Genomic DNA, 11153 nt, shown 5'->3' on the forward strand with positions numbered 1-11153 from the left:
ACAATTAGGATCTTTCATTGATCAGCTCACCTGGCCCCGCCCGCCCGACGTATTCAAGATGGCAGCCACGTGCGGCAGCAGGTGGCCTTGCCGGCTACTGTGGCCTTTTTGGCAGGTCCGGGGAGCCCCCTGTAATCGGGATCCGAGCCATGGCTTCGGGGTAAGGACTCGTTCCTGGAGCGACGACTCCTATTCACGCACGGCGCTGTACGAGCTGCTCGGGGTGCCCTCTACAGCCACGCAAGCGCAAATCAAGGCAGCCTACTACCGGCAGAGCTTCCTCAATCACCCCGACCGCAACTCGGGGAGCCCCGAGGCCACTGAGCGCTTCACTCGCATCTCCCAGGCCTACGTGGTGCTGGGCAGCGCCACCCTCCGTCGTAAGTATGACCGCGGCCTGCTCAGCGACGAGAACCTGCGTGGACCTGGCGTGCGGCCATCCAAGGTGACCCGGTCAGACTCGGACTGGCCTCGCGCCCCGCCAGCCTCGTCGCGTGTCTGCAGGGAGGGTTATCAGACCGCCGCCCACGGCCGCACTATGTTCAACTTCGACGCCTTCTACCAGGCGCACTACGGCGAGCAGCTGGAGCGCGAGCGGCACCTGCGGGCCCGGCGCGAGGCCCTGCGCAAGCAGCGCAAGGACCGGGCCAAGAAAGGCTTCAGCTGGGATGAGACCCGAGACAACACCTTGGACATCCTGCTCTTCACCGTCTTTATCCTCATCGGCTTCCGAATGCATTCGGAGAAAGGAGGGAAGGGGGGCCAGCCCTAAAGGAAACCATCCTTTGGTCATTTGAATCCTGCCCCTTCCGTAATCTACCTCTGGTTGGGCGCCCGAGGAACTGTGTGTCGCTCTCCCACCATGGTCATTGATTTGCACAGCCCTCCCCTAAAATCCAGAAAAAGAGGCCATCCAAGGCAATAAAAAGAGACCCCCCCGAGATGGAGTCCAGGAATTCCCTGGCGTCCCCCGGATGTCTGCTTCCAGAGGCTGCCTTCCTGATGTCCGTTTCTGGAACCCTCGCCCTGGCTTCTTTGTAAAGCTATGTTTGAGAGTCACCCCTACCTGCCCCACTTCTGTGTCTCGGGGCTCCTGTAACCTTGACTTGTGCAATGTGTCCAAATGAAAAGTGTTGGGGTTGTTTGACATTTGTCTTTTGTGAGTTCCCCCAGCCACAGGTGAGACTTGACCTTGGGGTAAGAGTATCATGTGAAGACCTTGCCGTGCTTCTCTTGTTGGCCCCCGAGCCCACTCCCCTTCCGATTGGTGACGTTTGGGAGTGGATGCCCCAAAATGACACTTGTCTCCTGCAAGACTGTGAAGAAGCTAAATTGGTGGGCATGCTGTCAGAGGAGTAAATCCCTCTGCTGAGGGCTGTCCTGTTTTATTACTTATGGTTCTAAATAGACTTGGGGGTTATAAGATGATGCTAGCAAAGCTAGATTCAACTATGGGACAATGTGTGCCAGTAACCTGGTTACCCCCTAACCAGCCAACCTTATTGCTAACTGCAGCATCCTCATAAGGAAATAAGAGATTCGAAGTTTGTATTTCTGGAAAGTTGTCCATATTGGTCATGTGGTGCCAGTCACTGACCTCACAAACCCTGTCATGAAGCAGAGTTGCCAAAGGCTGTGTGAAGTGTTCGGCGTGTGGATTAGACAGGACTCTGAGGGGCAGGAGATCAGGGTATAGGCTTAAGTCCTTGTTCAGAGTCGGCTGAGGTTTCTTTTCGCTGTTAGCAAAGCTAGAGGTGCAGGAAGAAGGTTCTTTTAACCCTGAATCACTGCATGTAGGGTTGTGTGAGGGACGTAGAGGTTCATGTGTAAAAGCTGTGAGATGGAAAAACTTGGGAAAGCTCTTTTGCGAGAATGAGGCATCAAGTTTGAGGTCTAAACAAAGAAGTTTATGTTGGTACCGTCACACTTAATTCCTCCAGCCGGTCTTTTGTATAAAATCCTTGTCCACATTTCAGTAAGCCCATGGCTAGTCCAACTTGTCCTTTGGGAGCCATTCAGTTCTCTACCCTGGAAGGTCAAGGGCAGGCTCTTGGCCACAGCTTCTCACTAGATTCCACATAATCCAGTGGAAAGATCTGCACTCCCTCTGGTTCCGGCCTTGCCTCCAGGAGCCTTACAGTGGGGAGAGGGGAGAGATGTACTTTAAAAAGCACATTTAATGTTAGTGTATTTCATATTTGGAAAGCAAGAGGAAGAAAATCTGTCTCTTTTTCCCGACCCAAATAATCCGGTGTTGGGTGGGTGATCTTGAGCCTGCGAGGAGCAAGCTGGCTCTAGACCTCTCCAAATCCACATTGCTTTGCCTCCAGTTCTTACGGAAAGTCTGTTCTTTGTGAAGTACAAACTGCAGAAAGTAAAATTGAAAAACCAAACCTGCTGCTGTGGAGTTGATTGCAGCTCATAGCCACTTTCCACTGAGTTTCCGAGGTGAGAAATCTTGGAAGGAGACTGCCCATTTTTTCTCCCAAGGAGTGACTGATGGGTTCCACCTGCTGACTTTTCGTTTAGCAAGCAGTACCACACAACCACAGTGCCACCTGGCTTCACAGGAAGTAAAGGTTCCCAAAATGTACAGATGCTCTTGGCACTCAACCAAGATGGCAGCCTTTGGAGCAAGAGCTTTTTGTCCTCTCAGAAGGGATTGGAGCTCTTAATTTGGGTTTGGAAAAGCACTGGGGGTCTCTACTGGGAGCATCTCCAGGGCCCTTTGATAAGCACCACTCAAGTTTAATATCTCAGCAAAAATTACAGCTAAGAATAGTCCTTGGGGCCCTTGAACCTGGATCAACACAGAAAGCTCCAAAAGGTTTCAGGGTGGAGGGACGGCATAGACTGCCTGAAACAAAACTCACTGGAACATTCCATCTACCTTCACTCAGGGTGGCTAGGGAAGCTTATCCCTAGTCATCTAAGCTGCTCCCATGGCCCAGAACTAGGTCCACTGTGCTTTCATGGTGGTAACCATGAGCTGAACACGGATTGACTTTCAGTCCCAAGAAAACACTGTGGGGCCCCGCTTTCTAAAACAGAGCCGGGACTGTATAGAAGATGAGGTATAGGGGAAGCCTTTCAAAGGACCTCATCTGGTCCCATCATTTTTCTACTCACTGTCTTTCCATCCGCAGCTTATCTGGCGTAGGGAGGAGAGGCAGAACGAGGCATTGGACTTTTGACCCCTGCCTTTTTTTTATTTTTTATTTTATTATTTGAGTATACCGTCAAATCAGATCTGACTGGTTGGTACAGGAGGGGATTGTCCCTCCTTCCCCGGCAGAGCATCTGGTGGATTTGAACCATGTGCCTCTGGGATTGCAGTGCAGCTTCTTGCCACTAGGCCACCAGAGCTCCCCGACCCCTGCCTTCTAAGAGCTGCTACGTAGTTCCTGATGGTGGAGGAAGACATGCCATCCCTAAGCCCTTTTTTCTATTTTCAGTCAACAAACTAGAATAAAACTCAGAAAGCTTGAGCCTGGAAAGGAGGCCTGAGTGAGGGAGGCATCAGGGTGTGCATGGGATAGGAATCAACTCAGCTCCCATGCTAGGCCATTGTCTGGGTTTGATCAGGATTTCACTTTATTCCCATTGAGCCAGACTGCTTTTCTCCTTTGTTGGCCCTTATTTTTTTTTATCTTGATAAAATGATCCTTAACAGATCCCAGTGTTGAGGGAGTAGGGGAGCTCGGGTGGCATAGCAGTATGAAATTGGCATTGACAACCCAAAGGTATACAGTTCGAATCCACCAGCTGCTCTGTGGGAGAAAGGTGGGCATTGTCATCCTGTGCTATTTAATGCTTCTGGAAACACGCTTGGAGCTCAGCTATGGATCAGTTCTGACCCAAGGGTAACAACAATATTGAGGGAGTAGGATTTCTCGGTCCCTCCTATCGTATTGCATGCACCTTCCCTTGTTAAGAGTCCCAGAATGTGCCAAGATTAATAAAAGTCTCCATGAGGCCAGAGTTGTTATGCTGTCCCTCTGCAGACATTTAAAGCAGAGGCGGAGGCCCCACCAGGTAAAAGCCCCAGTGAATATGCTCCAACACTGGCTGGCTGGGAAATGAGAGACTTTAGTCCTGAACAGTTGGGCTTCCTAGAAGGTTAGCAGGCCCCACCCCATAAAGAATGGCTAAGGGAAGGCACAGATGTAAGTAGGAGGGCTTCCCGGAATCCCACTGTTCTCGGAGATCCTGACCGTCGCTTAGTTGCTCAGCCTGTGATGACGTGACTTTCCAATGTCAAGATTGTGGTATGAAGATGCTCCTCGCCTGCCCTCAGCATCTTGACTCACAGGCCAGGCTTGCAGCCCTGGTGCCCTAGGATTTATGCAAAGCAGCTCAATGTCCCTCTGTTAAGATGAACGAAGATGACAGTGAGATTTGAACCTTGTGACCTTGCATATACGAGGAATGCTCAGGCTTCCGTTCCCAAGAAGTCAACACTAAAAATTCCTCTCTGTCCATCTGCCCTGGGGTCGCAGGCTCACTCGAATCTAGCCATGGCTCCTCTGTCCCTTAAGGCTGCCCTGATACTGGGGGGGCCTAGAGCTACTGGTCTCGAGATGTATAAGCCCTCCCAGCTTGCCTTTGCCCCGTCATTGTTCTCACTGTCAGCTCTGGGAAGGGACAGCCACCAGAAGACAGGCAGGCCTCCGGAGAGCAGGAACACAATCCGTGACCATGCTTGGCTGGCCTAGAGTATTAGATTTAACCAACACTAAAAAACGGGAGGGAAAATGTACATTTCTTAACCGCAAAAAGTGAGAACATGTGCCACCTTTGAGTCCCCCACCATGTTGCCACTGGAAGAAGCAAAGTGAAGTCAGCCCTTCAAGCCAGAATGTTGCTAGTAGCTAACTTTACTTCCCACCAACAGAGGTGAAGGTAAAGGCTGTTCACCCATCCTCCTCACAGCAGAAAAAGGGTATTCTACCCTGGGTCTGCCAGAAAGGAAAACAGAAGCAGCATGTATTTCCAGGAAATGGTGTGTGTCTCTCTGTGGAAGTAGCTGCTTTACTTCTCAGCGTCACCTTGACCCCGCAGGTGTTTGAGTGTGCTAGTCCCTTGTCTGCAGCACAGACAGCTGCAGGAGCCCTCCCTTCGCAGGAGGCAGAGTGTCAATCTCACTTTCATGGTGGGACACGAATCTTTTGAGGGTTGACAGCAATGTTAGGATCTTAGTCAAAACCAGAAGTCCTTTGGAACAGTACCCCCAATTTCTCCACTTAGTCTTTTGCATGAAAGGTGTGTCTAAATTGGGACAAACTCTCAGCTGGTCCAACCTTTACTCTTGGAAACCACTCAGTTCTCTAATCTTGGAGGTCAGGGTCAAGCCCTCCGCCGTGGCTTTGTAATGACCACATGATTCTGTGGTAAAGACTGAGCCCATGGAAAAGCACATTTGATGTGACCATGTGTCATATTTGAAAACAAAATGTGCAGAAGCTAGTGATTCCCAAAGAAGGTTTGTATAAAAGACTTTAGGGACCAGAGCTATTTATAGAGAAAGAGGGGAGAAGTGAGTCTTGCTATTGGAAGAATTTTTTTTGTTCTTTCTTTGTAAACCCCTCAAACAAAAGCCGGATTCACTGCGATTGAGTTGGTCGTGACCCACAGTGAACTTTTCATTGAGTTTCCATAAATCTTCCATAAAGACCATAAATCTTTACGGAGGAGGCTTCCCATCATTCTCCCACACAGCAGCTGATAGGTTGGAACTGCTAACCTTCTGGTTAGCAGGCCAGTGTGTCATGCACGACGCCATCGGGGCTCCTTGGAAGGCACTGGCGGTATGTACTAAGTGGGGCTTTCTCATGGGCCACCCGATGTAGACCTTCAAGTTTGTTCTCTCACATGAGAACAAGAACATCCCCTACAGCCTGAAGGCTAGAGAGTTCTAGAAGGTTTCAGGCAGGGGAGAGGGTCCAGACTTCCAGCACATTCCATGTACCTTCAGACAGAGTGGTTGGTGAAACTTCCTAGCCATTCTAACCTAAGGGGTCCAGATCCAGGTCCCCTCTGCCGTGACAGTGGTCGTCTCCACCTGCCGTAGGTAGTTGGAGGAGAGTTGATCAACAAGCTCACTCCCTACCCTCCCTAACGCTGAGCCTGGGCTCTTCAAGAAAAGTGACGTGTGGGAGACCCTTTGAAGGACCCCATCTTGTCCCCATGGCAACACTGTTCTTCCCTCCCAGTCTCTTCTCTGCCTGGACCTTGCCTTCCTCTGCTCCTTGTCTGTGCTCAAGACGGCAGGCTGACCTGGGCTCTGGGTGGCAGCTCTGCCTTCTAGAGGCCGCTCCTTCATTCCTGCTAGTGGAGGGAGGCCCAACTCTAGCCCCTTTCCCCTTCGGTCAAAAACGAAAATCCTGGAAGCTGAGACCAGGAATGAGAAGCCAGGACAAGAGGGGTGCAGTCTAGGTTCAGGAGTCGGGGAGATCTTCCAAAGCTGTTCAGCCTGGGGTCATCTCAGACAGAGACCCTGTAATCCTGATGTCCCCAAGTGTCAGCAGTAAAGAGAGCAGGAGAACCAGGTGGTGAACAAGGTGAGACAGAGGGTCTCCGTGGCACCATTTGGGCCTTAACTGTGTCCTCAGGCAGATCTGATTGTCCAGGCCTGGAGGGCTCCCGAAAGCCAGTCGTTCCCTCCCTGAGTTATTGCTTAAATCTCTCGAGACAGCTCCTAGGAACAGGCAGGCAGTCAGGCATGCTCCCACATCTTCAGGGGTGGGGAGCAGCAGCTCCCTCCAGCCGCACCTATTGCCATGGACTCCGTGTCTGCTCAAAGTCTACCCAGCAGATTTCCAAAGCTGTGACCTTTACAAAAGCAAACTGCCATGTCTCTCATACAGAGTGGCTACTGGGTTTGGACCACTGGCCTTCCCCTTAACAGCCAAATATTTAAACATGCCCTATCAAGCCTTTAAAGAGCCTCTGATTAAGCCAAATTCTGGCTCTCTTTGGATTCTACCCATGGGTCTGAGCTCTGACTTCTAACTATATGAAACAGCTCTTTAGAGTGTCAAAGCTATCATAAACACACAACACACATATTTCACACCAGCCCTTCAAGAGTCTGCAGTGCCAATCCTAATCGTTATCACCCCAAAGGTTCTGTTTTGGGGATCCTTCTTAGGGTAAAGGAAACTTTGGTGACCCAGTCGGTAGGTAGGAAGCTGCACTGCAAATCCGAAGGCCACATCTCTCTGGCAGTTGAAATTCACCAGTGGCTACAGGGGAAACAGATGGTAATCAATCTCCTCCCATGGAGTTTTCAGCCCCAGAAACCCCTGGTGGATCCACTATGAGCTGGTTCAGTTGTGATGACAATAAGAGATTTTTCTTAATATAAAACTTCAATGAAACGTAGAGTCAGGCCAGCACTTGTCAGTGGTTAATGGCCTCTGTTAACTTGGATCAGGGCTTCGATAGCTCTGTAGACCTCTACAAGAAGCTGTGTGTCCCTTCTTAGGGAGTCAGACCCTCCAGGCCTTTCTGCTGCGTCTCAGTAACCAGGTCCAGGGCACATTCCTGCTCTCTCATCTTTTCTGACATTGACTGGTCACCTAGTGTTGACCTAAGCCAAGGACAGATCCCATCAGCCCAACAGAAGGCCCTCCCAGCATCACTCAGTGGAGTGGGCATTAGGCAGGCCAGGAAGGAGCAGGTAACCAGCCTGATACCCCAAATGGGCTTCCAGACAACCAGGCTGCGCACAGGTGCCACACCTGGAGAGCAGCAGTGGAGCAGTGCACTTCCGGCCAGAAGTGCCCCGGAGCTGAGAGCTAGGGCAGAGTCTCGCGTTGAAAATCAAAGAAGGCTTCATGGAAGAGACAGACAGGAGCAGTGCTGGGCGTAAAGGACAGCTGGGCTGTGTGTGGTTGGGCAGAGAGGAAGGGAGGGTGGCATGTGAGTAGGAGGCGCAGGAGCTGAGACGTGGAGTCCGCAGGGAAGAGCCGGGGGCAGCATCATCCTCATCATCACATTTATTGACGGCCCCTGGGAGGCGGGGCTGGGGACAGAACATACAAAGACAAGGACCTGCCCTCAAAAAGGTTCCATTCTAAGAGACAGGGACAGAAAAAATACAGAATGGTCTTTCCTGGGGATGGCCCGCTCTCACCTGTGCAGGTCAGAAGCCCCTGGCCTACCTTGTCCCAGGGTCTGGAGCGTGAGTGGGGCCTGTAGTGGCCCCTGGACCACGGGGTCCATGACCCCGATGCTGGGGCCTGACCACCTGGCTCCTAGGAGGTGGGCCCCAGAGTTGGGGGAAAGGTAGGCTCAGGGCATGACAGAAACACTCCTGTCGGCCTTGGTATTGTGCGAGCCTGGTAGAGTGACGGGAGGGGCAATAGGCCTCCACAGAGTCAAGTTCTTTTATGGGGGCTGGCCCAGCACCCCGAGGTCCCAGGGAGACAGAAGAGGCAGAGTTTCCTCAGTGCCTGAGGCCAGCACCCTGCCCTCCCCACTCCCAGCCCTCTCTCCTCCCCAGCTCAGCCTCCAGGGCTGGGGCCTGCCTGAGGCTGGGGGAGGGGCCCGCCCCTCCCCCCACCCAGGCAGAGGGGGAGAAGGACGAGCCACGCATCAAGTTTGTCTGGGCCCCCCATGGGGGGGCCACACCCTGGATCCTACCGGTGGGGGGGCTCTGGCTGCGAGGGCCGAGGGCTCAGCAGGGGGGCCGGGCCAAGGGGGCACCCGGGGGAGCCCTTCATCGGGAGCACTGGGCGGGAGTCCAAGGGAGGCAAGCTCCGGGGCACTGCTGGTGGCCCCCGGGAGGCCCCGGTGGGCAGGACAGCTGCAGGGGCGAAGGGTTTGGGGGGGTCGGGGGCGGCGGTGGGGGCCGGCTGGGCGGCCCGTTCCCTGCGCCTCAGCAGCTCTTGCAGCTTCTCGGCCTGGGTCCTCCGCAGGTGCGCCAGCGCGCGGCCCCGCTGGAAGGCGGGCAGGAAGGCCTCCAGGCTCTGCTCCCCCAGCAACAGCTGCTCCATCTGCTCCTGGGGCCGACCAGGGAGGGGCGTGAGCCGCGGCCACAGGCGGGGGCTGACCCGAGTGCCCTCCCCCGGTGACCCCCACAGGGCCTGCCTGTGGACAAATGTCCACCACGCTCTTACAAAGTGAGGAGGACACCATCACCAGGCCTGCAGGTCAGAGATGTGCAGACATACCAGGCTGGAGCTTAGTGTCCCTTTCCTGCCCCAGCAGACTCACGCAGCGGCCACGGCACTGGAGACCCAGCAGACCCAGCGGCCCTGCGCTGCCCTGAGCCTGGGGAATGTGACAAGTGGGCAGAGGGAGCCCCTTGCTGTTTGTTCAGTGCCTGCCCAGAAGGGCGTCCTGGAGGAGGCACCCCAGAGCCTGCTGGGGAGGAGTGGGCTAGGCAGGGTCTCTCTCCATGTCCCCAGACGCAGCATCTTGACCTCACCTCAGCTTCCTGCTCAGCTTCCTCCAGCTCTGCCTGCAGCCAGCCTAGTGCGCAGTGGGGGCTCCAGCGATGCATGCTGTCCTCTGAGGACCACAGAGGGATGGAGTGAACAGGCCCTGCCCTCAGGGCCTATCTCCCAGGACAGGCTGGACAGACCACCCCCCCCTGGGGACCAAGTTTGCCTCTCCCAGGGGCTCTGCACCTGAGTCTATGCTCTTCTTTTTCCTTTCTCTCTTCCGGACCCTCAGCTTCCCACCTTGTACTAGACCTGCATAAAAATGTTATGTGCACCCCCCAAGACTCCCCTGTTCTGCCTTCAGCCTAGTGCAAAAGAGAAGCAGATGCCTTGTCTCCTTGGACATCCCAAGTTCTCTTCTCCCACTGCCCAGGGCCCCCCTCAGTTCTCTTAACCACAGCTGCTCACTTCCCCGACTCATTTCCCAGGAGGCCAGGATTAGCACCCCTCACATGTGCCTGGGAATAGGCTTGCCCAACTCCCTTTCTTCAGAGCATGGCACATCCCGAGGGTCAACCAGCCAGATGGTCAGCTGCCCTCCCCCAGGCAGCGCTCCTAGCTGTCCTCTCACCCAGTCGCTGCAGCTTGTCTGCACAGCTCTCAGCCACCTCGCGCAGCTCCTGGTACTTGATAGCCAGGGCAGCCCTGCCCATCTCCAGGCGGGGCCGCAGGGCCAGGTTCTCCTTGGCCAACGCGTAGTTGGAGGCCAGGCATGCCTCGCGCTCCAGCTGCAGGCCCTGGAACTGCCGGCAGAGAGGGGCTCAGAGGCCGCTCCAGAAAGTGCCCACATCCACCATGCCACCCTGGGCCCTGAGCGCCTTTGAGCCAGGCTGATGGCACCCAGAAGGCCCAGCCTTTGCCAGCCTTCAGGGTGGGGAGCCCAACAGGTGGAGGGGCTGCAAGAAGCTAGGACCAGCTGGCTTGGCCTTGGGCTGCCTACTGGTGTGGCCCTGGGCAGGACACTTGACCACTCTGAACCTCCGTTCTCTCTTCCACAAAGCGCAATTAAAACACCTACCTCAGGGTTGTTGTGAGACTTAAAGTGAGCAAAACTACGAAGGCCTCTTCAAATGTTAGTTAATTTTTAATTTTTCAATTAATATGTCTGCTCAGGTCCCCGAGGAGCCCCCTCCCTCCCCTGTCCCATTTTCCATGCTTGGCCAGCGTCCCTCTCTCGTTCCAGGCCTTTGTCTGCTTCCTCCTCAGGTGTTTGTGTGGAAAACACTCCGCCCCCACCCCCTGACGCGCCAGAGTGACATCCACGCCCGGTCCCTTCACAGAACCCCCTCTCTTCCCTTCGCACCCCTCCTCTGGCCCCCAGTGGAATCCCCACACCCCGAGGAATACACACCCCCTTTCTCTCCCGGATCTCCTAGCACCTGCTCGCTGCTCTCCTCTCCCAGGCAGCAGGGGCCCTCCGACTGGCCTGAAGAATGCTTTGCCTCTGTTTCCAGGGGGGCCAGCCTCCCCTCCCTGCCCCTGGAGAACGCGCCACCCTCCATCCGTCCCCTGTAGGATGCACATGCCCCTCCTTGTCTGCTTCCCTCCAACACTTTGCCTTTCTGCCCCCCACGGCCCGCCCGCCCAGGCCTAGCTCCTGTGAAATAGACAACTTTCTCTACGGTGGCCTACGGAATACACACCACGGCTGGCAGCACCCCTCCCCAGTGCAAGACACAATGCCCCCTTCCTGCGCCCCCAGGA

General features: G+C 54.5%; 2 protein-coding genes across 2 annotated transcripts; one reads left to right on the forward strand and one right to left on the reverse strand.

Annotated features, from left to right (window-relative positions):
- Nucleotides 1–58: 58 nt before the first annotated feature.
- DNAJC30 (DnaJ (Hsp40) homolog, subfamily C, member 30) lies at nucleotides 59–772 on the forward strand. Its single transcript, XM_006889788.1, has one exon. It carries the CDS (start codon nucleotides 59–61, stop codon nucleotides 770–772), a length of 714 nt encoding a protein of 237 aa, XP_006889850.1.
- Nucleotides 773–8642: 7870 nt separating this feature from the next.
- VPS37D (vacuolar protein sorting 37 homolog D (S. cerevisiae)) lies at nucleotides 8643–10951 on the reverse strand. Its single transcript, XM_006889789.1, has 4 exons — nucleotides 10829–10951; nucleotides 10021–10192; nucleotides 9434–9516; nucleotides 8643–9005 (listed from the first exon to the last, which is right to left on the reverse strand). Exons 1-4 carry the CDS (start codon nucleotides 10949–10951, stop codon nucleotides 8643–8645), a joined length of 741 nt encoding a protein of 246 aa, XP_006889851.1.
- Between the last annotated feature and the right edge of the window lie 202 nt (nucleotides 10952–11153).

Source organism: Elephantulus edwardii, unplaced genomic scaffold, assembly GCF_000299155.1.
Source record: "Elephantulus edwardii isolate Elephantulus edwardi_28Jun2011 unplaced genomic scaffold, EleEdw1.0 scaffold00080, whole genome shotgun sequence".
Lineage (NCBI taxonomy): Eukaryota > Metazoa > Chordata > Mammalia > Macroscelidea > Macroscelididae > Elephantulus > Elephantulus edwardii.

Coding starts and splice junctions, on each gene's coding strand:
- DNAJC30 (XM_006889788.1), top strand. CDS start 59: ATGGCAGCCACGTGCGGCAGCAGGTGGCCTTGCCGGCTACTGTGGCCT.
- VPS37D (XM_006889789.1), bottom strand. CDS start 10,951: ATGGAGGGTGGCGCGTTCTCCAGGGGCAGGGAGGGGAGGCTGGCCCCC. Junction 10,193..10,828: donor GAGAGGAGAGCAGCGAGCAG/GTGCTAGGAGAT, acceptor CTCTGCCGGCAG/TTCCAGGGCCTGCAGCTGGA. Junction 9,517..10,020: donor AGACAAGCTGCAGCGACTGG/GTGAGAGGACAG, acceptor TGTGGTCCTCAG/AGGACAGCATGCATCGCTGG.